Source organism: Carassius carassius, chromosome 15 (assembly GCF_963082965.1).
Source record: "Carassius carassius chromosome 15, fCarCar2.1, whole genome shotgun sequence".
NCBI classification, from domain to species: domain Eukaryota; kingdom Metazoa; phylum Chordata; class Actinopteri; order Cypriniformes; family Cyprinidae; genus Carassius; species Carassius carassius.
In genome coordinates this window covers 23,748,372-23,774,236 of record NC_081769.1, presented here as the reverse complement: position 1 = coordinate 23,774,236, position 25,865 = coordinate 23,748,372, and the positions used below count along the sequence as shown (strand labels likewise).

Here is a 25,865-nt window from a genome sequence, read left to right as displayed (position 1 = left end):
TTTTAAGAATTCTCTTCTACTCACCATTTATTTATTTATTTATTTATTTTTTTTTTTTTCAGGATTTTTTAATGAATAGAAAGATCAAGTATGCTTTAAATTGGTGATGATAAAGGCATTTATAATGTTACAAAATATTTCTAAATATTTTCTAATATTTATAAATTATATTGTATCGACTGAAATTAAGATATATATCGTGATATAAATTTGGCCATATGGTCCAGCCCTATGTGAAAACAAGTCAATTAACATAACATGTACAGAAAAACACGTACAAATGGATGTGCAGGTGATAGTTTTCTATTAGTGTTCTCTTCTAGAGTTTTTTTAATATTTTGAATTAGCTTTTATTTTTATTTTTTTTGCTATAATCTTAATTTAAGTTTTAGTAATTCTGTAATGTGCTTTTGACTTTTTAAAAAAAAATAAAAAATTTTTATCAGCATAAAAACTGTTTTAGTAGTTTTAGTTATAAAATTATAACCTTGCTCTCAATGCATTTATCTGTATTTGTTTTTTTGAGTGTTTACTTTTAATTAACCCAACCTTTTTAAATATTTAAAACACAGAAGATGTGTATATTGTTCATAAATTAATTCTTATATAAATTGTCTTGAGTGCTTTATGAATAATATACACAAATTAATTTAACTTGTATTTCATGAATGAAGCCCAAAAAATTATATTTTATATTATATACATCTCATCTATATTACATATACATCACATTTATATTTCAGGGTTCTCACAACATTTTGTGTGATTTTTTTGTGTGTGTGTGTGTGTGTGTCTCTATAACCCACAGGTCATGCATGCTGCTTGGCCTATAGCCTGCACTGTTTAGGGCCTATCGCGCTTCAGCGCAGGGAAGAGAAAGGGCTGTGCTTCCTGACACAAACCCTGTCCTGCTGTTCCATGTTTCCTATGCTAACCCTTCTGAGCATGTTTTACTATATCTGTCTACGGCGGCGCTCCAGGAGTGGGACACGGAGCGAGGCGTTGGGCAGCCGGCGGGCAGTGGAGATGGGCCAGCGTTTGGCAATGCCTGTCACCGTTGAGGTCGAACAGTATGGCAAAGAGGTTCTGGACTTCAGTTCTCACTACGGCAGTGAGAACAGCATGTCCTATACCATGTGGAATCTGGCAGGAGTGCCTAACGTCTATCCCAGCTCAGGAGACTTCACCCAGACGGCTGTGTTCCGCATTTACGGAAGCTGGTGGGAGCAGTGCACCAGCTCCACACCACGATTCCGTCGTATGCCACCCAGTTTCCACAGCCAGGACTACCTGGAACTGGCTTTTGAGGAGCCCGTCTATCCCACAGCGGTGGAGGTGCTGGAGACCTACCACCCTGGGGCCATTGTCAAGATCCTAGCGTGCTCGCTCAACCCTTTCTCCCAGAACCCTCCAGCTGAAGTGAGGTAAAATTTTAGGTGTGAGCGAATATTCTGTTTGTAATCAAAAGGTTGTAGGTTCTAATCTCACAAAATGTGATCCATGGCATTTAGCTCCAGGTTGCCCTGCCAGTTTCTTTAAGATGGAGAATTAATCTCTCATATCTTTATTTTTATTGCTAGGCTGTGTAGTCCATTTATTAGTTATTAGAAGCTTAAAAATGTACAGTATCCTAAATGAACAGTCCCAATCCAATAAAGCTTGTCCAGATATATTTCACTTGTTCAATGTTAATGTGTTTTTTTTTTCTTATTTTCATAAAAATGTATTAATTCACTGACAATAAAATGTAATTCTTTAACTAAGCAATTTAACAACTAATATTACTAAAATATTATATATATATATATATATATATATATATATATATATATATATATATATATATATATATAGATTAATTGTGCTTAATCGCATCCCAAAATTTTTTGTTTAAATAATGTGTGTACTGTGTATACGTATATATAAAGACACACACATACAACATATTTTTTTAAATATTTACTTGTATTTACATGTATATATTTATATTCATATAAATTTTATCATATATAAATATATTAAATTTATAAACATTATATATTTTTCTTAAATATATACATGCATGTGTGTGTATTTTTATGTATACATAAATACTACACACACACATTATGTAAACAAAAATATTTTTTGGAAGCGATTAATTGCGATTAATCATTTGACAGCACTAATATACATATTTATCATATATATAATGTGTGTGTTTTATTTAGCTAATAAAACATAAAATTGACTATAGTTTAAATAAATTATTTTACTGAGCAGTTTAAACCAAATTCATAGTCCTGGCCAGTTACATACTTTTTCAGCATATTTTTGATTGTTATCATGAACTGCACCAAACTGCAACCAAATTTCTACAATATTTAGTAAAGATTCATGATTGAATAACAATATCACAGATACTTCAGAGTTGGATGCCATTGTTAGTGTATTGAGGATTGTCATGTTATTTTGTGCAGGTGGGAGGTTCTTTGGGCCGGCAATCCCAACAAAGCTCTGACCACTCAAGCTCGCCAGTTCTCCCCCAGCATCAAGCAGATCAATTTTGCCACCAACCTGCTGCGTCTGGAAGTGAACTGCTCTCTTTTGGAATACTACACAGAGCTGGATGCTGTAATCCTGCGAGGCGTTCGGGAAAGACCCATTCTGGCCCTCTATAAGATCCCGGTCATCGACATCAGTGATCTGAGTGACAGTGAAGAAGAGATCAGTGATGCAGGAGGCCACTGCTGCAGGTCGGGTGGAGAAAACAGGCACAATCTGGGAAACGGTTACTTTGATAGGCTCCCTTATGAGGTTAGCGATGGAGACTCTCGCTGTAATTACTAATGATGCCTGTGAGTTTTGGAATGTAGTTTGTGTCATCAGTGTCTTTAATAAACAATGTGTATGCCAAGTAACAGAGATTGTTTTCAAGAACTGTTAATAACAACACATGTTGGACCACAGAGTGTTGAAATCTTCTACGTACCAGACACATATTGAAAAGAAATAGTTAAGATGTGGTCTAGTTCCTCAAGCCCTGACTTGTGTGGTTGCAGTAGGTCATTTTCAGATAATTAGAGACCATTTTATCATAATTGAAAAATACCTTTCCCATTCGTAATCCCTTATTACCTCCACACAGCTCAGATCTCCTGTCCAAACCACTGCCAACCTCAGTCTTGTTACAGCAAAAGTGAAACATAATCTGGCCATTATCTGCTAACTGATATCCAGCATCACACTCATACTATTGTTTGCTTTTTCCAACAGTGCACATAGTAAAAACATAATCAGTTCCTCCACAAAATGTCTTGAGAGTAATTTTAGTATCTCTGTCTTTGCAAGAAACTATTTTGATGCACAAGAAGAACATTTGGCATGCTGTGTTTTGGTGTGAAATTCACTGTTTGTTTGTGTCACTGTAGCTAATCCAGCTGATCGTGAGTCACCTGCCGGTTCCGGATCTGTGCCGATTGGCTCAGAGCTGCAAGCTTTTTCATAAACACTGCTGTGACCCGTTGCAGTACATTCAGCTCAGTCTGCAGCCATACTGGGCCCAGCTCACAGACGCCTCTCTGAACCACCTGCAGAGCCGCTGCACCCTCCTGCAGAGACTAAACATGTCCTGGACAGGCAACCGTGGAGCCGTGACGGCCGATGGTTTTTGCAGGTAATGGCAAGAGTCTCTGATCCAGATATTTAAAATATTTCATCTACCAAATGGATAGTAATAGTTGCTCCATCTCTGTCTTTTTTCCTCAAGCTTTATGAAGGCCTGTGGGGTGAGTCTGGTGTGTTTGGAGCTGTCGTGCTGTCATTTCCTGACTGAAGCGTGTTTAGAAGTGATCGCCCAGATGTGTCCGTGCCTCCAGGAGCTCAATTTGGCTTCCTGTGACCGTCTGCAACCTCAGGCCTTCAATCACATCGCCAAACTTGCTAATCTACGAAGGCTTGTGCTGTACCGCACCAAAGTTGAGGTTAGAGCAAGAGTAAAAACCATCTGGGGTGCACTTCATTATACAAAGCTATTAATTTTCTGTATTTTTAATTTGATTTGAATTTGCACATTTTCTAATTTTAAATTTTTTAGTGGTTTTTACAATTTTACAGTGATGCAAACTTATTCAAATATGAGACAAATTCAAACTGCTGTGAAGCAGCATATAAATATGCTCAAATCAGTTCACTGTTCATTTATTCCAGTTTAGTAATCAATCAATTATTCAAGTTCAAATCAGCAATAGACCTTAGTCAGGTTTAATGGCATATTGAATTTGTATTGAACACTGTACATGCACTCCCCCCACCCACAATTCCTGCCGGCCCAAGACTCATACTCACAACCCTTCGATTGCGAGTCCGACTCTCTAACCTTTAGGCCCCGACTTCCCACGTATAATTATATATGTATTTTTTTATTAATAATATTTAAGAAATTTGCAATCATTTGACAATGGATTAAAAAATAAATGTGTAAAATAAACATACTTCAGATGACAAAGTATTTTTCACAAATAAATAAATATTTAATAAAAATATTATTAAAAAGGAAGCAAACACTGTAACCAGGGCACTTAGTATTCTGGAAGGTTTGTGTGTATTGGGAATCATATTTTTCAAATAAAGCCAGGGTAACCCTCATTTTACATACAGCACACAGTAAGAATTACATGAATATGACAGTGGGCAAATGAATAAAGTGCAGAATAATTTGAACTCCCGAGTTTAAAGTTTAAAGCATTCAATTCACATGGACCGACCATCACACAAAGAACACTTGATCATGCTGGATACACATACACACGACTAAGTTTGCGAATAAGGTTGGTGAAATTAAACAGTAGTCATTCAAAGATTTGTTTAAATTATATAAATGCATATTTGCTTAATGCTGATGGCAAAAGAGAAAGTATTATAATGTTTGCCTTTGTATTACGGATAATATAAAAGCAATCGTTAAAATAATTTCTATATACATTAATTCCTTTGTTTACTGTTCTGTCTGATTATTAGACAGACTTCTATCCGTATTAGACAGAACTGTTAACAACAACAGTAAACAAGATGGAGAATGTCTAGGGCCATCAAAATAAAAGTCCCGCCTCGAACACATCGGCCAAGCAGGAAAAAGTATTGGCTGATGCCGATATTTGAAAAAATGGCAAATAACGGCCGATATATATATGCCTTGGCGATATATCAGTCGACCACTAGAAAATTCTGTCATTTATTATATTAATTACCAATAAGTTCTTTGTTTATCTTCAGACACATTCTAATAATGACATTGTTAATGACACGTTGATGCCTGATGAAGATCATACGATCGATTTCTTTGATTGTTTTGCAAGTTGATAGTGTGCAGGATTTTCTTGTTTTCTCATTTTTTGACTATATCAGTCTTTTTTCCTATGCACCTATCTATGACCTAAAGGTGTGCGACGCTAATTGATCAATAATGACATTGTTAAAACAGCCCATGTGACATCAGTGGTTCAACCCTAATTTTATGAAGCTATGAGAATACTTTTTGTCTGCAAAGAAAAAAAAAAAAAAGATTTCTTTAACAATTTTTTCTCTTCGGTATCGATCTTTGATGCACGTTCACAGCAGAACTACAACATATGCATGTGGCGCTGCTGAAGCAGGAGCTGCCGTTCTGACAGAACACGGATGCGCTGCACCTTGTTTGCAAAGAGAGGAATGTACACGTGCATCGTGGCACTGTCTAAAAAATTCTACGAATTTAGATGGAAGACAAGAAATTATTTGATAAAGTCATTATTTTTGCTTTCTTGGCACACAGAAAGTACTCTTGTAGCTTCATGAAATTACATTTGAACCACTGATGTCACCACTGATTAACTATTTTAACAATGTCCTTACTACCTTTCTGGGCCTTAAATGTGTCAGTTCCGTTGCTGTCTATGCAGGTTCAGAAAGCTCTCGGATTTAATTAAAACGATCTTAATTTGTCAGCCAAATGATTCGCTTTCCACAGTACAAAACACAAGAAAACGGAAACCCTTCTCAGTTCCATACAGATTAGATGGGCATTGTGGTTTTTGTACCTCTTTGTACACTTCATTACTTGTGTAATATCTGGACTGTGGGATGTTCACTGTATTTCCTGCATCCCGTCTTTGTGACTGTATTCATGATTAAAACAAAAGATTTGGATGAGGTAATGAAGGTTTTTTAACATCAAAGCTGAAATGGCTAATTACTGATCCATGAAATGTTGTGTTCCCCCAAAAGTTGCATCACCTTTGTTTATTGTTTATACTACATCATTAAAATAGCAAGTTATCTTGGGAGTTGAAGAAGAAAACATGCTTATGCCAAGCTATTTTAAGCTGTTATAGTTACCTGTCCTTCTAATTATATAACATCAGGCCGTGTATGTCTGGCATACTTTAAATCAGTTCTACATGCTGGTACTGGCCCAAGTGTGCCACTTATCTAGAGTCGTCCCGTCCCTCTGTGTGTGGTTGACTGTGAATCAGCATTTGTAGTTGTATTGGTGCCTCTTCCAACAGGTATAATGTTTCTGTAGTGATGGCGACTGCATGTTAACATACACATGAACACAAAGGCAGCAGACTGTCTGTAGCAAACCTACCTTTCTGTCATCATCACCTAATGGTGTAAATAACTATGGAAATATACACAAAACGAACTGCATCTCCGATGTGAGTGTCCACCATGTGCGCCAGACCGTGAGGTCATATAATAGTTTTATTTTAATACATCTATTTAGAAGAATATTGAATAGCAGCGTTAAATATGTTGTCAACTTTGATTTGTGATATCAAATGTTGTTCGTCTCATTTTGACTCCACTGGCATCTGAATAGAATATTGTTATTCTCTCATTAGTGTTATGTATTAATCATCACTGTTTTCTCCATTTTATTCCTTTACACATGCAGCAATCAGCCATATTGAGCATCCTCACATTCTGCCCAGAGCTCAAACACCTCAACCTGGGAAGCTGCGTCATGGTGAGTCCACTGATCAGTTGTGGCTAAATCCCAGTTCACGGATTATAATGGGATTTATTAAAAACAGTGGTCGGCATAAAAAAGGCTTTAGAAAGTAATGTTTAGTATTATGAGAATAAAGTCTATTTTTTAAAGAGTGGGTGCTATTATGTTTAACTTAGTTAAATGTGCAAGGCTTCCAGTGTTAGTCATTTCAGATGCTGCTTTATATTGTGAAATACACATATTTAGTCAGTTTTTTGTTATTCTAGATTTTTTTTTCCTGTAACGGCTTAAGTCTTGCAGAAAAATAGCTTGTATCTGCTGTAAAAAATAAGGTGTATATTCTGAATGTATTCTCAGTATTTTATGACTTTAACTTCATAATTTGACTTTACACTTGTCATTTAACTGAATTTTCTAAATATTATTGGTAACACTTTAGTATACGGACCAATTCTCTCTGTTAACTATAGTTGTTTATTAGCATGCCTACTATTATTATATTGGCTGTTTATTAGAACGTATAAAGCCACTATTCTACATGACCATATTCTATATCCCTAATACTACCCAATACCCAAACTTAACATCTACCTTACTAACTATTAATAAGCAGCAAAGTAGGAGTTTATTGAGGGTAAAGTTATTGTTTTTTTTTTATCTTTTCAATTTTTTTATTTATTTAAATTTATTGGTTGTTACAAATTTTATTCTGGGCATCATGCATGTTTATTGGGATATTATTGCCCATAACCCCTGATAGACAAGATTAGTTGCATCAGAGTGCAATTTTATGATGTTATACACTCTGAAAAATAAAGGTTTCAAAAGAGGGTTTTTGCAACATGCCCTAAAAGAACCATTTTCTTTAAAGTACCATTTTTTTTAGTGTATAGAACATTAAATGATAATAATTAAATAAATGCCATTCCATTTTCTTCTTATTTATTTATTTTTTCATTCCAAAGTGGCCTCATTAATTAGAATTTGCCCTACTTTTTGTATTTGGGATGAGGTATGCAAATCGTTTTGTACCTTCTTAGCTACAGGATTATTGTCTGGTGTGGTTGTTTGTCTTCATACCCTCATAGAATAGCTTAGAGACAGTCAGTTATCAATAAGTGCTTCACTGTAGCTTCATGGTGATTTCATCACAGATTGAGGACTATGATGTGGTGGCAAGCATGTTGAGCGCACGCTGCCATTCTCTGCGCTCCCTCGACCTGTGGCGCTGCAGGAACCTAAGCGAGCGCGGTCTGGCAGAGCTGGTTTCGGGCTGCAGGCTCCTGGAAGAGCTGGACCTGGGTTGGTGCTCCACGCTTCAGAGCAGCTCCGGTTGCTTCCAGCACTTGGCCCGCAGTTTGCCCCGCCTAAGCAAGCTCTTCCTAACCGCCAACCGCACCGTGTGTGACTCTGACCTGGAGGAGCTGGCCGCTAACTGCAGCGCTCTGGAGCACCTTGATATACTGGGTGAGATGAGTGATCTGTGAAAGATTTTTTTTTGAAAATATTTCAGTGATTTTGCCTGCAGATGGAAAGCTAAAAACAAAACAAAAATTCTTGAATATACATGATCATTTAAAAGTTTGGGGTTGATTTATTTATTTATTTATTTTAGTTCTCTTATGCTCACCAAGGCTGGATTTATTTGATAAAAAATACAGCAAAACAGGAAAATTGTGAAATAATATTACAATTTGAAATAATTTTTTTCTATTTTAATGTATTTTAAAATGTCATTTATTCCTGTGATGAATTTTCAGCAGCCATTACTCAAGTCTTCAGTGTCACATGGTCTTTCATAAATCATTCTAATGTGCTGATTTGGTGCTCAAGAAACATTTCTTATTTTTTTAGAAATGTTGAAAACCGTTGCGCTGCTTAATATTTTTGTGGCATTTGTTTAAAATAAAATGTTTGTAACATTAAACTGTCTCTTTTAATCAATTTAATGTATCCTTGCAGAATTATTTATAAAAAAAAAATAATAATAATAATAATAGATGATGACAGAATATATGTTTTTAGGTGAACTCTATTTGTTGCTGTTTTTCAGGCACACGGATGGTGAGCCCTGCCTCTCTGCGGAAGTTACTGAAGTCTTGTCCTCAGCTGAAGCTGTTGGACGTGTCCTTCTGCTCGCAGGTCGACTCTCGCTTCGTCCAGGAGCTCAGTGGCCTTTTCCCGAATGTGTCCATCAAGAAGAGTTTCACTCAGTAAAACTTGGTGGGTCCTGAGCAGGAGCAGCTTTACGGGACGGTCTTTAAGACCCCAGGGAGCAGGGTGGCACATGGTGCTGTGAACTTGCTGCCTTGAACTGCACTGAGCTGTGAACTGCCGGTTCGAAGATGTTATAGATGTTTCACTCATTCTCAGCTTGAATGGTCTCACTATGTATTCAATCACACACATTTCATCAGACCTCAGTTTTTGATCTTAATCTCAGGGTTTTATTTTTGTCTTCAGAGATAGACGTTTGTAGTATGCTGTACTTCAGCCGAATGGTTTTGTTTTAAACGTACTAATTCAAGTGTTTCAGTACCAATGTTTTATTTGCTTTGTTAAATGTTGTCAAATCAATGTTAAATATTGTGAAACAGTGTACTATGATTATTTATTGATTGATTATAAATTCAGGGACACATTGACTTGAATTGTGGGCACAGAAATCCTTTGTGGCAATACCTTGTTTGTGTGAAACTTTGCCCATATCTCCTGTCAATCCTGTTATGCACATGTCTGTACACAATAGGGCAAATACCAAAATATAAGCTTTTTTTCTCTATTGCAAAACTTGACGTTTCTTTTTACACAGGTGCATGCTAACCGGTAGATGACATATCCTTGTGCCTTAGTTTTAAAGAGAGAAGTACTCTGTTTGTTTGCTGGTCGTCTATATTGTGCTATGCTAAATTGTTATTTGCCAAAATCACCCTAAACCAAAGAGTTTATCTTTTTTATTAATACACTTTCATTTTGAAAAACACAGATGGCAATGTACTGTATTTTCTTTAAATGTGTACAATTATTTAATTTAAATGAAGGATTAAGAATAATTGTTTAGTGCTTTTGGTAAAAGTTTTTTAAGTGCCATGCATGTTTAAAAAAAAAAAAAAGGTTTTCAATTTGACTTACTTGTGCTTTACTAGCAGTATAATAAGCACACCCTGTAAACAAACTCTACAGTTACTTCTAAGCACTCCTAACACTAAATAGATTGTATTTATGTTCAGTTGTACAGTAGCTACAGTGAATGTCTTGTCATTTTGGATATTGTATTAAATTTGTGCTGTTTGGAAGCAGGAGGCTTTTAGCATCATGCCAGATCTGAGAGTGACAGTCGAGGTCTTGGTTCAATAAAGTGAGGCTTAATATTTTGTGGGTTCGACTTTTTTTTGTGATTTTTAAGATTATAATAGAATTTATATTATTATTAGTGCTAAATCACACAGATTATGTTTGGCATGTAGTTGATCTATATTATCTCCACCAGATTCAATAATTTGGTCAAGCTGAAAGTCAAAAACTTCCCTGGTCTTAATCCCTCTGAGTTTAACGGAGTATTAATAATGCATCTGGCAGTGACAGTCTCATCGGACTAACAGTGATGTAATGAATTGCTTATGTCTACTTTAATGATGGACCGAGGAGCTCTAATGTGCCCTGAGGACCTGGAGGGATGCAGTTAATTAGATGAAACGATTTCTTGATTTCTATACAACTATTGCTAGTCGGTACACGCAGAAAACTGTCATTACATCCCTGTAAATAGATCAACAGTACAAAGCATAATAACACTGTCTGCCTCTACTTAAGGACACTGTAATTTAGAAGTGGCTCTGCACTCCTGTTACGATGGTTTCAGCATTGATATGCGTTTGACCTTTTCTCTTTCATATAACTTTTGTAACAGAATCTAGTTTTCAGGAGTCTTAACACCTCACATATGCATACGTTCCCTGACATAAACAAAAGAAAGCCTAAAAATGTACCATCATTTTGCAGTTAGTTTAAACCATGCAAATATTGTTTTCCAGAACATGAACAATTAATTTGCTAATATTTTTAGCCTAATGAAATTTTAAATGGGTTTTATTAAAATGCAACATACTACAGGTTGTGCTCTACAGGTCTGTATTTATATAGTCCTTAAATAATTATATTAACAAGATCATTAAAATTCAATATATAGGCTAGTTATTAACTGATTTGGAATAAACATTCTTTAGAAACATGATAATGTCCAAAGCTGGTGGACATTTAAAATATTATTTTCAAAATACAACGACCAATGTTCGTATCTCAGCAAAACAGTTCAGAAAGAAATTAAAAGTTAGAATTATCAAACGCTTTTCGTATTTACAGCTATAGTATGTTTTTAAGGGGAACTCAGGAGCAACTGTGATTCATTTATGATCGATGGTGTGTAACACAAACTGAGCAAATGAACCTGGCAGCATGTTTAAATCAGAGAGCACCGAATAAAACCCCGGAATGCTGAGCTACAAATCGCAATGTGCTTTGGGTGTCCTGGAATAAAACCTCACTAGATGGCACTAGAGGATAAGGATGATCGTTTATTACAGTCAATTATTGTCCTAAAACGTCTCGTTTTCCCAATATGGAGAAAATTGCATCACTTTGAAACTTTTTAAACTAGTAAGCCTAGCTGTAATTTATATCTGATTTGTTAACGCACTGTAATTTGCATGAGTGACTATTTCAAACCTTCCAAGCAAGCAAGCACCACGAAAAACATGAGAGCAACTCCAAAAATTCAATTCAGCTCACTGTTAGTAATCATGACGAAATTATGAAAGCTGTTACTAAGACGTAATGTTTCACGTTATGAGTAAATTTTCTTTTATGGTTTATTGTTAAATATTTCACACTGATTGAATGCAAACAAGAATAGCAAAAATAAAAACACGCGAAATAAATGAATGACATAAAAGAAGACTTATATTGAGGCCCAAGTTTTGATGCCACAAACTAAGCGACACCCTAAATATTAGTGCTTCATCTGTATCTGGTTCTTGGCGAAATCTACGAAATTTAAATCACACTTGGCCGTACATTTTTATACTGCCTTTCCCACAAAAACCATCGCGCCTGAGTTAAACGCAAAAAAGATACAGGAGAGCTTCAGCAACATATCTCAGTGACAGTGCTCAGGGTATAGCTATTTGCAGTTTTTATTTTTCTATTTCAGGGAAAATAAACAAAACTTATCGGTTTGCATATGTTGTGGCTTACAAATTCCACCCTTTCAGATTCTTCTGAGATTGCGCTGACATATCAAACCATTTAAACGTGTTGTGCAGTTTTGTTAATTCTTTCACCTTTAAAAAATTTCGTTTGAAAACGTGACCGAGACGCCAATAAATATAAGCTTCATCCGCAAGTTTTTTTTTTTTTTTTCTTTTTTTTTTTTTTTACATCCGACGACATAAAATGTCAGGTTTGATTCTTCGATTTAGAAAAAAAAAATCAAATAAATAAAAATATATATAAAAAAAACATAGGCTATTACAAAATCCGATTTCTATCACAACCTCTGCGCATTTTATTATACCCACAAAATCATCCAGTTCAACGTTTGATGGTGTCTTTCTGACAGAGTAAATAAAACAACAAATAAATAGCTCCACAGTATTTGTAGAATTACATGACAGTTTGATCAATTAATCTATGTAAATAGGCTATTTGAAAAACAAAAAAGTAGAAAGATAATAACAGACGTCCCTAGAATTTCTGTGGAATAGATTTACACCAAAATGTGAATTAAAATATAAGCAAAATAATACAATAAGAAAATAATAATAATAATAATAATAATAATTTCTGATTGTTGTATTGTATTTACACATAGTGACGTATAGCAAGCCCCTGGGAGAAATCTTCCAATTTTTCCAATCTTCCAGTGTTTACATTTTCAGTAGCCTAAAACATCACTGCATTATGTCCTTATAAATGCGAACCGGAACCAACACAATGAAGAACCATAAAGCACAAAAAAAAAAAAAACGCTAAGAACAGACACAGTTAAATCCAAAGTCCAAGTATACTTTTACTGTATAGATCTGATGTTGGGGTAAACGTGGAGAATAATTAATAATAATAACAGTGCCCGTGTTACAAAATGATATGCTTGATAAATTAAAGAAATATAAAATACACAAAAACGCTTTGTCATATGAAATAATGAAGATTCCTCTGACTTCAAATTAAAATATTGCAGGTCACATCACTTGCTTTTTCCATTCTCCACGATACTGTGTAAATAATCTCCATTTCAAAATAATTTAAAAAGACATTCAAATGTTTGAGATATATAATATTGAATTCGTTGGGTAGAAAATAGTGCTAACATTGTTGGAGTCTGAACATTGTTTACATAAACATAAACATAGTAAAGTCAGCTCATAATTTATATATATATATAAAAAAGCAGCTGAATGTGGGTTAAAAAGCAACTCCGCAAGAGATAGCAAGCAATATTCGGCTAAATGACTATAAATATAAAGGCAAAATGTACCAGGACTCGAATGTTAAAGAAATAAGACCAAAATAAAATAAACAAAAAGCTCTAAAATCTTTTCCAAATTCAAAATAATACGAAAAAGTGCTCAAGTGAGAGAATAGCTATGTCCTTTAAAAATTATACAATATTTACAGCACTGTGTGGAGACCTGTGAAACAATTCTATTTTATGGTAATGTGACTAGATCGAGGGAAATGCCAGATTTCTGTCACTAGCCCTTCGGTGACCTGTCTGCAGCTCGATGCTGGAAGTTTCCTTTTATTTCTTTTCAATTTAGAGCCATCCGTATTGATAAAACAGAGAAAGAGACCAGAATCAATTGTGTGCGACTAATTTCTTGGCGCCAAGACTACAACATCTGTTTAGTGTGACCTTGCACCGCACTGTCTCCATGATATGAGAATTGGTAGTACATAACCATGCAGTATGTATAATAATAATAATAATAATAATAAAATGTTTATTATTATTATACATACAGGCTTTTTGATCCCAAGAAAATTGTTGAATACTGTGGGTGGATGCATGTCACACTGATGTTGTTTTTTTCAATCGAACCGATGTTCACCCTCAGTCGCCCACAACAAAAGTAAAATCGGCGTGTATTTGTCAAATGCTGCAGCACTAGTCACTTTTCAGGCTAATTCCGCAAAAGAAATGCAGTGAGTGCGTCTAGATGTAAACAACTGGCTATGGGATACCCATGCTCGCGTTTGAGGGACATTTCGCTCGTCTCAAAGTGTTTGATAAATAGTAGGGTTACACCTTAAAACTGCGTCTTTTCACAGTGCTGGGTATTCACAGAACAACCGTTCTCTATGCTCGCGCGGGGAACGCACGTTCCCCTCTGTGGCAGCAGTACGAATTTTGAGTAACATTGAAGACGGATATAATCTGCTCTCCCGCCTCAGTAGTCTAAACCGCAGCTGCTTTCACATTGGATAGCTCCAACGTGAACATAATCATAAATGAAGACTGAGGCAGTCAGTATGATAAGATGTGTCCATGTTTATGTATTGTTTTTGTCTTTTCTCACTGAACTGGCGTCTGAACCCCGTGATGCGGCGGCGTGTCTCCGTATACGTCCTCGGTACCCGGCAGAGGTCCGCCGGGAGGAGTCATCCGTTTCTCTTTCTGTCTTCTGTTACAAAACCAAACCCTCACTACCTCTTTTTCCAACTGCAGACTGTCCGCCAGCGAAGTAATTTCCGACGCGGCGGGCTTTGGGCACTTAAGGAAATGGCTCTCCAAAGCCCCTTTTACGCTTACCTCGATGGAAGTCCTCTTTTTCCTTTTCCTCCCCTGCGCAGCTATCTTGTCCAAGCTCGTGGGGCTGCCAGATGTGGAGTCTGCCTCCTCCAACCACTTGTTCAACAAAGGCTTGAGCTTGCACATGTTTTTGAAGCTGAGCTGCAGGGCCTCAAACCTGCAAATTGTGGTCTGCGAAAACACATTTCCATAGAGCGTTCCCAAAGCTAGTCCGACGTCCGCCTGCGTGAAGCCCAGCTTGATCCTCCGCTGCTTGAACTGTTTGGCGAACTGCTCCAAGTCGTCCGAGGTCGGCGTGTCTTCGTCCGAGTGGTCGTGGTGGCTCTGGTGCGGCTGGTGCTGGTGCTGGGACGGTGGATGGCCGTGGTCGCTGAGGTGTGGGCTGTGGTGGTCCTCGTGCGCGTCGCGCATGCTGTGGTGGTGGATGCCCTGGCCGCTGCCCGGGATGAGACCGTTCACGCTGAAGCCGGGCTGCGAGTAAATAAGGCTCTGTCCGTTCGACGTGGCCATGCTGGGTATGTGAGCCGCCGTCGTCGTTCTCCATGCCCTTGAATCGTGATGGTTCCCGTGCGTCTGATGTACCAGATGGGGTGGCCGCGTCTGATGCTGTAGATTGCTGGAATTGTGCATGTCGTCCCGGGGACTCTGCACCGCTGGCTTGATGTCCTGCTCGCCGAGGGGACTGGACGACCACGGACCTCCTTCTCCGTGTGACAAGGCTGTTATCCACTGGTGCGCGTGGCTGAGCGGGTGACTGTTGCTCTGCAGCGAGTAGTCACTCTGCAACAGGGTTTGCGCGTCCCTGTAAGCCGTGGCTTGCTGCATGCTTCCAGGCTCCGAGTGTACAATAGATGGGCTGGAGGTGAGGATATTGTAATGACTGGATGCTGTAGTCGCCATGACTCTCGGAGCCGGACTGATCGCTCCTATTAAAAGAACCTTGCATTTGACAGTTACTCTTTTGCCACAGGCGTCTCCCAGGCTCTTTGCCAAGTGGACGCAGCAGCGCGCACCTGAGCTCCGCCCACCGACGACGCTCATTGGGTGGAAAGGGATGATGGACGCGTTTTTTTGGAGGCAGCCTTCAGTTCATTGGATGCTCGAGAGTCTTAACAAACACTGCCTCCTTGACTCAAAAGAACTCCGTGTCCTACAGCACCTCTGAAATGTGAGGGACCGACGGGCCACCAAGATCGGAGCGAAGAACATCAAAGGTTATGCTTTTTATAACTTGGATAGAATTCATTTCAAATTTGACTTATGGAACTTGGGATTGTGTGTGTATATGTATGTGTCTTGTTCAATAGAATTTATGCAATAAATGAAAACTATTTTATGTGATGTCATTTCATATTTATTGATTACAGGTTCGGGGTTTCATTTGTCAAATAAGTAACTATAATCTTTCTAGCCTGATGTTTTTTGATGTTGATTTGGACAGTCAACCTTGGATAGGACTTTACTGATAAATTTCACATTAAAGAAAAATGTTTTGCAGACCACGTTTAAAAAGTATTAACTAATTTGTTTAAAATGTCGTTTGTCTCATTCAGGTGTTTGATTTCAAAGAACTACAAAAAAAAAAAAAAGGAATAAAAGAAAACAGGTCTTTAATGAATAGCCAAGTTTGCTGGCCATCACATGCAATAACTTTGATGACTCAAATAAGAGACATGACATGTTACGTTAGGTATGTTGTCATTTTTCTCATTCAGAAATAAAGAGCAGAAAATATGTTGGTTATATGAAAAAAAAAAATTATAGCCTATACTTCTCTGTAAAGAATACAAATAACAGCCGACGTAAAAGTGTAGGACGGTACTAAAAAATTAAGTAAAAGCTTCAGTTAATAAATAGGTAAGAATAAATGATTTTAAAAAACAGCCTACCATTTTATGATTGACAGAAATCGAAAAACTCTCATAATATGAACATTTTAGATTGAAACATTCACCTTAACTGATCCTTGAAAAAAAAAAAAAAAAAAAAAAACAGAGTAATGCCGAATTGGTTCCAAGAGAAGTTATAATTCGCACAGACAGAAGCACGTGTTGCACAGTGACTTTCTGAAACATTCAATTTAATCGGCATTAAATGCAATGTAGGCCTATGTTTATTTTACTTTATCTTATCTCATTTCATAACAAATATAATAAAAAAATAAAACTATTACTCCAAATATCTAACTGGCATTTTAAACATCTATTTACACTTGTCTTTTAATCAACATCAGCCTATTAAAGATGTTAGAATGATATATTTTTCCTCTGGGTTGCAAGGTATATATTTCAGGAATATTTCAGAGGGAAACAGTGGGCCGTTTGGGACCGCAGGTGTCTAAAACTGACCAGCTGGCTTCTCTGTGAGCCTCTGTAAAGAAAAGCACACGACATTGTCCGAGGAGGGGGACATTTTTTTCAGCAGCTCTGCTGGTTGCTATAGAGAGCAGTAAATTAAACAAGGCCTCATACGTCACCAGTATCGCCTCCTCTGGAAGGCCCTACATAAATCAGAATGGGTAGGCTACTGGACAAAAGAAACAAAGAAAGACAGAGAGAGAGAGAGATCAGCTGATTTTAAGGAACTGTTTAAAAGCAGTAAATAAAGTGTGATTTGCACAACTAATGAACTTTGAAGCAGGGCGTACAGCAATGTCCAATTACGCGTCCCTGAACAATAGCCTAAACAAGGCAGAAAAACCAGTAAAGTCCATAGGCCTTCAATAGCATTCAACACATTTACCTAAAACCATTAAAAACTCAGGACGTTTATATCACTAGAAAAATTAATTAAAATATTTTAGCTGTTATAGAAAGGGTTTATGAAATGTAAAAGTGTTATTTTTTTGTGATTATTATGGGCATACAAACGTTAATTTAGTTTGAAATGGTTAAATTGATTTGTTTCCATGTGGAACGGGCCTATACGTCTTCTGAAGTGCTTGTATAATGTGGTCTGTATGTCTACTTAGTTTTACGATTCAAATAAATAAATAAATAAAAGATCCTAAAAACAATCCCGAGGCATCCAATAAGCAGTTAACCAGGAAAAGCAGGTAAGATACGCATACAAAATAATTGTGGGGTTAAACGGTTTTTCGAAACGAAAACAAAAACAACAACAACTTTAAAGACACGTTTTTGAAATTCATCCGCGTAATAATGAACATCATTGTTGCGTAACAGTGAAATCACCCAAATCAAAAGAACATTTATGGCAATTAAGGTTGTAATTCAGTGAATTACCACAACGACACAGAAGCTTAAATAGTCGTGTTGGGAGAAAACCAAAGCACATTACTTTAATGGTATAATATGCAAACTATGGATCGTTCAATTACATGGCTTAACAACGCATAAATGATGCGAGTCTTGTTATTTGGACTGTGGAGTCTATGGCAATTCATTTGGAAGGGCCAGCGCGCTCTCAAATACAGTGAAATCTATTTCAGAGCTCCGGGAGACGCTGCCAAACTACATTTAAGGGAATAAAAATTAATGACAGAGAATCTGAACGTTAAATTAACAGTAATTATATGACCCGCATGCTGTAAAGATTCCATTTTTTATGGTCTAATTGGGTAGGCTAACTGTCTCCCAACTGCCTACATCAACATATTTCCCTCTGTGGATTTTCACACAAGATCCCGGTCATGTTCAAATACTGATTGAAAATAATTAATTACATTTTACAAAGACATGCTTTAAATCACACAATAATCAAACTCTTCTCATAGTTTACGCTAATCAATGACGCTCTGATCACCTGACATGCAGCTTGCAATAGAGGCAATATTTTTTATTTATTTATTTTTTTTTTGTATCAAGTGGTCTTAGTACAAACACGTTGTTTCATGCAGATAAATAGAGGTTTCAATAATGTTTTCAGAAGTAGGCTAGAAATCAAGTTACATTACAAGTTAATCTGAGCATGCACTTTTACTGCTAAACTAGGTAACCATAGCGACCGAACGGCAGTCACGTGCTTGCTGAGCGATAAGTCCGCTAGTAATGCATCATAAATCATTATTCATATTACAAATTTAAATTTCAGTTAATTTTCAGTGTTTTTTCTTTTTTTTTAATAAGTGGGCTTTAGTTTAGACGCTAGCTAACTATTTTTGTTGCGGAAGACAACTTCGCCATATTGCGCGCTAAAAACCTCGCTAACGTTACCATTTAATTACATTAGGTATATATATATATATATATATATTAAATCCTGCTTGCAATTTCCAGTATTTCAGAAAAATGCGAATTAGCTATTAATTATAAAAAGGGAACCAAACAGTGCGCGTGTGTTGGATTGTTTAGGAACTGTGAATGTGGATCATCTCTGTCAGTGGGGGTATCCTTACACAGCTCTTGTTGAACAGGTCTTGCACCGAGAATCTAGTAATTCCATGCAATTAATCCACACAAAGACATCGTTAAATCTGTCCCTCAATACAATTGGCTACCGATTGTTTGCATCTATTGTGGGGGGCGCAAGAGACCACCCCAGTGAGGCAAAGTGGAGACCTGTTATGCGATCCATCCACGCAACAAAAGTGACTCGAACATCTTCAGAGACTCTGAATCATTCCACTTGAACAAGATCAGTAGGAAAAATGTGGGATTCTTTTCCCCACAGAAGGAAGGATCAAATGGCACAGCCTACGAGATGAAGAAAAATCATCTACTGTGCTTTATTTACTTACTCCAGAATAAATAACACTGCCAAATAACAGACCGACTGCCTGCATTAATTTGAATCAAGCATCTAAACCTTTAATCACTTCAACATGTTTTCCAATGAACAACAGGTTGCAGACAAAACCAAATGTTAAGAATTGCTAAATATCGTGCTTGCGATATTTCATTACATTTTTTACACCTTTGGAGACTCTGATTAAAAAACAAAACAAAAACAACAACAACAACTGATTTTATGATTGTTTTGCTAATTAAAATATTTATTAATTAATTTAATTAACATAAATGAACAGCACTTAATATGCACTCATGACACATTTAAAGATGTCAGTCTTCCAAAAAAGATGTTTTATTTTAGTTATTACCTGTCATGTAAGCCACCATTTTTAAATCACATAAGCAGCCATGCTAATCGCCAAATAAAAACAATAGCAACACATAAGCAAACTTCATGCATCCAGGAGTCAGAACAAAGGTCAAAAAAGCTGGTCCTACTAGGATGAATAACAGTCAGCTAAATGTTAATAAAACTTGAGTGCACCTTTAAAGGGATAGTATACCCAAAAATGAATGATTTTATGTTTATTTGCTTACCTCTGGGGCATCCAATATGTTGGTGACTTTGTTTTTTCAGTAGAACACAAACTGAAACCGTTGCAGTCAGCATTATAATGTATGTGGATGGGGATCACGACTAAAACATACAATAAAAAAAAAAAAAAAAATTAAACCCTGAGGCTTGTGATGATACATTGATGTGTAAAGAGACAGAATGATTGGTCTGTGCAAGAAATTGAACAGTATTTATATCGTTATTTATATCGCAGACTTATAAGTGCATTACCACCTCCTATCTCTCAAATGGCCCATTGACACTCTATCTACAATCTCAATTAGGAGTGTCAATGGTCCACTTGAGAGATAGGTGGCGGTAATGCACTTATAAGTCTGCAATCTGCCATAAAGCAAGAAGAAGAAGAAGCCTCCTCACGCATCTTCTTGAGAACACACTCAGGAGGACACGCTTAGGAGAGTTCAAACAGTTTGCACATTGCATAAATCAGAGGTAAAAAACAATATAAATACTGTTCAGTTTCTTGCACAGACCGATCGTTTTGTGTCACATCAATGTATCGTCACGAGCTGCAGGGTTTAATTTGGTTTAGTTTGAGTAAGCTGTTTCTTTTTAGTTTTATTGTATGTTTTAGCTGTGAATCCCATCCACTTACATTATTGCAACAGTTTTAACCGGTAAGCAGAATAAACATCAAATTTGAATTTTTTTCGTGTGAACTATCCCTTTAAGTCTGCCATAGTGACATTTGCAGAGTCATACAGTATAAAGACATTGAGATGTACAACACTAAGAAATGTCTCTCAAATGGCAACAAGTTAGGCTAATTAACAAACAGTGTATGTCTTTTATAGGTGCATCGGGTTAGGCTATCTTTACAAAATGAGAGTAGATGAGAGTAGATCAGCTAGGCAAACTTGTTGACAGTTGTAATGTGCCTAAACTTCACTTAAGGCATTATAGGCAGGTTGCCTACCTGAGATGCCAGGCCTACAGATTCCTCTTGATCTGTATAGAGATGTGAATGAGCTTCTGGTCCCATCGCTCATGTGCAGCTCAATTAGCCCCACGTGTCTCGTTCTTCATATGTGGAAGTGCAGCAGATGGTTGGAGATGCACCGTGTTACAAGGCTGCAGTGGTATGTAACGTTGTTCTAATTGAAACATCAATATTGCAGCAGAACCCCGCAGTGGAACAACACTGGAAGTTTGAACAGAGATGACAGATGAAAGTTCTTTTGGAAATTACATCTGGGAACAGTTTCTGTGTAAATGGCCTTATGTAAGCACATGTTATCAGCCTACCTAACACCATAAAATAATCATCATGGTCTGGAATGCTTTTAATAGTAACACTAAGTATAATCATTTAATAATGATCAGATAAATACACAAAGAAAAACATAAGAATATGTAAATTAGTGACATACAGTAAGGAGTTCTTTTTTGATGCTCTTGTAAAAGAGCCTTAAAGGACTAGTTCCTCCAAAAATAAAAATTCTGTCATCACTTACCACATGTCATTCCAAACCCACAAGACTTGAGTTAATCTTTAAAACACAAATTAAGATATTTTTATGAATCCTGGGAGGTTCTGTCCCTTCTAGAATTCCAGGTAACCTAACCTTGGAAGATTCAAAAAGGTAAGAAAGGCATTGTAAAACGAATCCATGTAAAGCTGTTTAACTTTTATAAAGATAAATAATTGCTTTATATAATGACCAGATTTAATTTGTTAATTTATAAGATTGTACATCAATAAATACTGAATTTATAAGCTCAGACTGTGCAACTCTGCATCATACACATGAGCAAACAAATTCACATGCACATAGCTGCTCATGCTCACTAAATTTAGATTTTTTTGGATAAGTTTGCTCTGCAGCTTTGACTTGAAATTTGTGCTTTCACCAGTTGATCTCAGACTCTGTTGCTTGATGTTTACCGTAAAGTGTTTTGAGCTCTATATATGAGGTTCAAGTAATGTAAAGTAATCAAATTTGAAGGTATTTGAATACAGAAAACATGATTTAAGAATTTATGACAAACCAAATGCAGTACAGTAAAATTATGCCCTATTTGACATTGCTCTTTGAAACTCCAGACACCCTTCTTCCAAGAAAGGATCAATTTCCACCCCAAAATGCTAAAGGTTCTTTACACATTAATGAAATTAACGAGTTAAAACAACGGACATCATTTGTAGGCTAAGTCTTGTCTGAGCTCTCTCTTCAGCCGCCATCAACCAATCCAATACAGCCCTAAGGAAAATAACCAAAGCTCTGCGTTTGGACTAAGGTTGGAAGGTCTATTTGCCTCTCCGTCAAGCATCGATTTATCCTACTCTCCAATTTATTTCTCCTCCTCATTCCTGCAATCCATAAGGCTCCTGCCTCTGGGGTAAGAACCAGAGGAGAGACGGTGAACAGCCTCCCAACACATTCAAAACCTGATATACAGCCTTCCACAACATAGACCGACCTATAGCTTTACTTCACAGAGAAGAAAACATCTCTGAAAGCGCCTGAGATGGAGTATGTCTAATGTTACCCAGACAGCCATGAATGACAAGGAGCTGCACATGGTTTTTGCTGATTTATATACTGATAAAGATGTTGCCAATATTACTGAAATATGAACCATCATGGGATTTCCTTGATCCTCATAATGCAATGCCAATCAACATAAATCTTGCATGCCAGTTATACTGAAGAAAACAATCAATAAAAAACATCTGAGACATGGCTACACACGCTCCAATATGTTTTGCGGTCTTGCATATTTGCAAAATGAGCAGAGTTTAAATCCACCTGGTATAATTTCCCAATCCTATTTCTCCTGGTTTTCCGTCACATCTCATGTCCTGTCAACAGAAGTTACAAAATAAATAAAATAAGAACATTCTATAAAAAAACAAATAGGTACACTTTTGTTCAGAAGTTAGGGACTGGTAAGATTTGAAATACTAGATTTTAAAATGCAATTTACTCCTGTGATGACCCGTTTTCAGCAGCCATTACTCCATCCTTCAGAAAAAAATAACAAAACAAGAAACATTCTTATATTTTAACATTTCTTTTTATTATCAATGTTGAAAACAGTCGTGCTGCTTAATGTTTTTGGGATTATCTGATGAAGAGAAAGTTCAAAAGAACAGCATTTGTTTGAAATAGAATCTTTACTGTTAGCACAGCTAGCTTTGACTACTAACCAAACTGTGAGCCATCGCTCTAAATTAAAGTACAGAAGGAGTGGCATTATGTGTATTTAGGTCATTTATTGCTGTCATTATAAAATTAATTTTGAACACGCATCATTTAAGCTACTGCCGAAAGCAAGTCCAATATGTGCTGATGCATTACCCAACAAGCAAGAAATCATATTTAGTCTGGCCATACCTATTTTTGCAAAGATAAGATTCATCATGTCCAGATCTACAGTAAAAAAAAAAAGCTACCTGCGACAGTCCTGAGAGAGGCCTGACATGTTTCTATACCGGAAATCGATCAAAATCGATCTTTTCAGGGGAAATTGAAATCTATAGGAAATTAGATTGTTTCAGTGATTTATTGGAATACTTATATCACACTGTGTTACTTTGGGGATGCTGGGATGTTGTCTGCGCAAACCCTCTTATGTCACAGGCCAGTCAGATATGGCGGGAAATGGTTTCTAAATTCACTAACCACCCTCTGTAAAAGTGTCACAAAATGAAAATACATAACAATCCGCAAAAAGCGCAAACCCCAAAAATGAGACCAAAACAAGCAAAAAAGAGAAGAGATTGCAAAATGAGGCCTACAAACTTGAGTTTCTTCATTCCTTGGAGGAAAGGAGGGCACAAATCTATCCTCACTTGCTTTGTCCACATTTAATTGCTTTTTTTTTTTTCAGACGTGAAGGGGAAAAAAAACCAAGACAACAACCCCCCCCCACCCCAAACATAGCGGCGACAGCAGCTAATGGAGGGGGTGTAATTGTGAATGGAGGCATTCATCTGGAGATGCGGCTGGTAAATTGCTGCAGACAATGCATAGCGCAAGGATGCTCAGATCGCCGGTGTTTAGAGACGCTGGGGTAATTGCCCCTCCGCAGAGATGGAGGGAAATGAGCGGGAGAGAAAGAAGGAGATGGCAAAAGAGGGAAGGTGGAGAAAAGTGGATATCAGAGATGGGGCTGGTGAGGACAAGTCTAGACACTGAAAGGGAGAGCGTGGAAGAAGAGGAAGAGGAAAGCGAGTGTGTGTTTACATGAAGAGAAGATGATGTGGGGGAGGGTAATGACTGCAGTGAAATAGTTTCTCAGCACTGCACTTTGCAGAAGAAATAGCCGTCAACCCAAAGAAAATGGTATGAAGGCAATACTGTGTACTCGAGTGCAAAATTTCCTCGGATGCTCGCTACAGAGAAATATATCAGAAGTCTAGACAATAACATTTAAAGAAAAAAATCCAAGGTCACAAACTACGGCAGAAAGTGTAGTTGCACGCAAACAGACGCACACAGCAAGGGCTAAAAAAGAAGAAAACAACAACAAGCATGCATAGACAAAACACATCTGTCAACAGAACAGCGTCATCACTAGAGAGAAACATCAGGGAGCAACGTTTCAATTAAACACATCATCCTGGTTAAATTACGGCTACATAATCACTGCAATTCACCATTGCCTAGAATTACAAATTCACAACACAATGGGCTGAAACGCAGCAAGACAGACAGGACCATTGATAGCTTTGGCAGGAACGAGATGGTGTGTTTTGATACACGGAGCTGCTTGCAGCTATTAAAGTCTGAGGCTGTATGAGGCGTTTAGAACTTCTGAAGTTATATTTTCATCAGAAACCAGTGCTAAATGCCTCTATCTGCATTTAATTAGCCAATATATAAAGATGTTCTGTTTGTAGGCCTGAGATATGGAAGAGAATTAGCATTTTCAAGTCATGGCTTCCCTCTGGAATTCCCTCAGGAAACATATGGGGTTTTTACGAATAGTGGTTTTGGATTTATAAGTAAAATAAGGTCTGTGGTTATTGCTACTGGAATAGATAATTAAGGTTTTCTATACAGCACTAACAATAGTTTCTAAATAAGCAATACAACTACAATGTAATCTATAGTTCAAAAGTTTGGGGTCAATAAGATCTTTTTGGAAGAAACAGATTTTTATTAATCAAGAATTCCAATAAATTCTGTTCTTTTGAACTTTTCATACATCAATGAATCCTGAAAAAAGGAACCAAGACTTTTATAAAAAAAAAAAAGAAAAAAAAGTGATATGTTTCTTCAACACCAGACCAGCATTTTAAATGATTTGCTAAGGTTTATGTGACACTGAAGACTGGAACAATGGCTAATGAGAATTCAGGCAATCTAGAAATACATTATATTTCAAAATATATTCAAATAGAAGAGAGGTATTTTAAATTGTAATAATATTGCACAGTTTTACTGCTTTTACAGTATTTTTGATTAAAAGAAATGCAGTCTTTGTATACATAAGAGACATCTTTCAAAAGCATTAAAAAACTTTTCAACCCCAACTTCTCAACTTTTGAACAGAAGTGTTCTTTGTAGATCAAAGCAGGAAAGTTTCTTCAAATTATGTTATACTCATAAATCCAAAACCAGCTTTCTAAAAACTTAAATTGAAATTTCTGCCTATGGTGCATTAGCCCAACACAATGACATCATGATTTCATTAATGTGTGCAATATGGAAGTTGTGCAGAGACTGAAAAAAATAAAATAATAAATAAATAAATATATATATATATATATATATATATATATATATATATATATATATATATATA

General features: G+C 36.7%; 2 protein-coding genes across 2 annotated transcripts; one reads left to right on the top strand and one right to left on the bottom strand.

Moving 5' to 3' along the window:
- Positions 1-777: 777 nt before the first annotated feature.
- Positions 778-10,344, top strand: LOC132158633 (F-box/LRR-repeat protein 4-like). The gene is made up of 7 exons (XM_059568126.1): positions 778-1,424; positions 2,460-2,796; positions 3,411-3,655; positions 3,749-3,962; positions 6,917-6,988; positions 8,128-8,440; positions 9,027-10,344. Exons 1-7 carry the CDS (start codon positions 919-921, stop codon positions 9,188-9,190), a joined length of 1,851 nt encoding a protein of 616 aa, XP_059424109.1. The 5' UTR covers positions 778-918; the 3' UTR covers positions 9,191-10,344.
- Positions 10,345-12,507: 2,163 nt separating this feature from the next.
- Positions 12,508-16,128, bottom strand: LOC132158632 (POU domain, class 3, transcription factor 2-like). Its single transcript, XM_059568125.1, has one exon. The coding sequence runs from the start codon at positions 15,822-15,824 to the stop codon at positions 14,547-14,549; it is 1,278 nt and encodes a 425-aa protein (XP_059424108.1). The 5' UTR covers positions 15,825-16,128; the 3' UTR covers positions 12,508-14,546.
- Positions 16,129-25,865: the final 9,737 nt, after the last annotated feature.

Bases quoted from the DNA above. Each gene is read 5' to 3' on its own strand.
- LOC132158633 (XM_059568126.1), top strand. From the start codon at position 919: ATGTTTCCTATGCTAACCCTTCTGAGCATGTTTTACTATATCTGTCTA. The intron at 3,963-6,916 runs GTTAGAGCAAGA...TTACACATGCAG, and splicing joins TGTACCGCACCAAAGTTGAG to CAATCAGCCATATTGAGCAT. The intron at 8,441-9,026 runs GTGAGATGAGTG...GCTGTTTTTCAG, and splicing joins GGAGCACCTTGATATACTGG to GCACACGGATGGTGAGCCCT.
- LOC132158632 (XM_059568125.1), bottom strand. From the start codon at position 15,824: ATGAGCGTCGTCGGTGGGCGGAGCTCAGGTGCGCGCTGCTGCGTCCAC.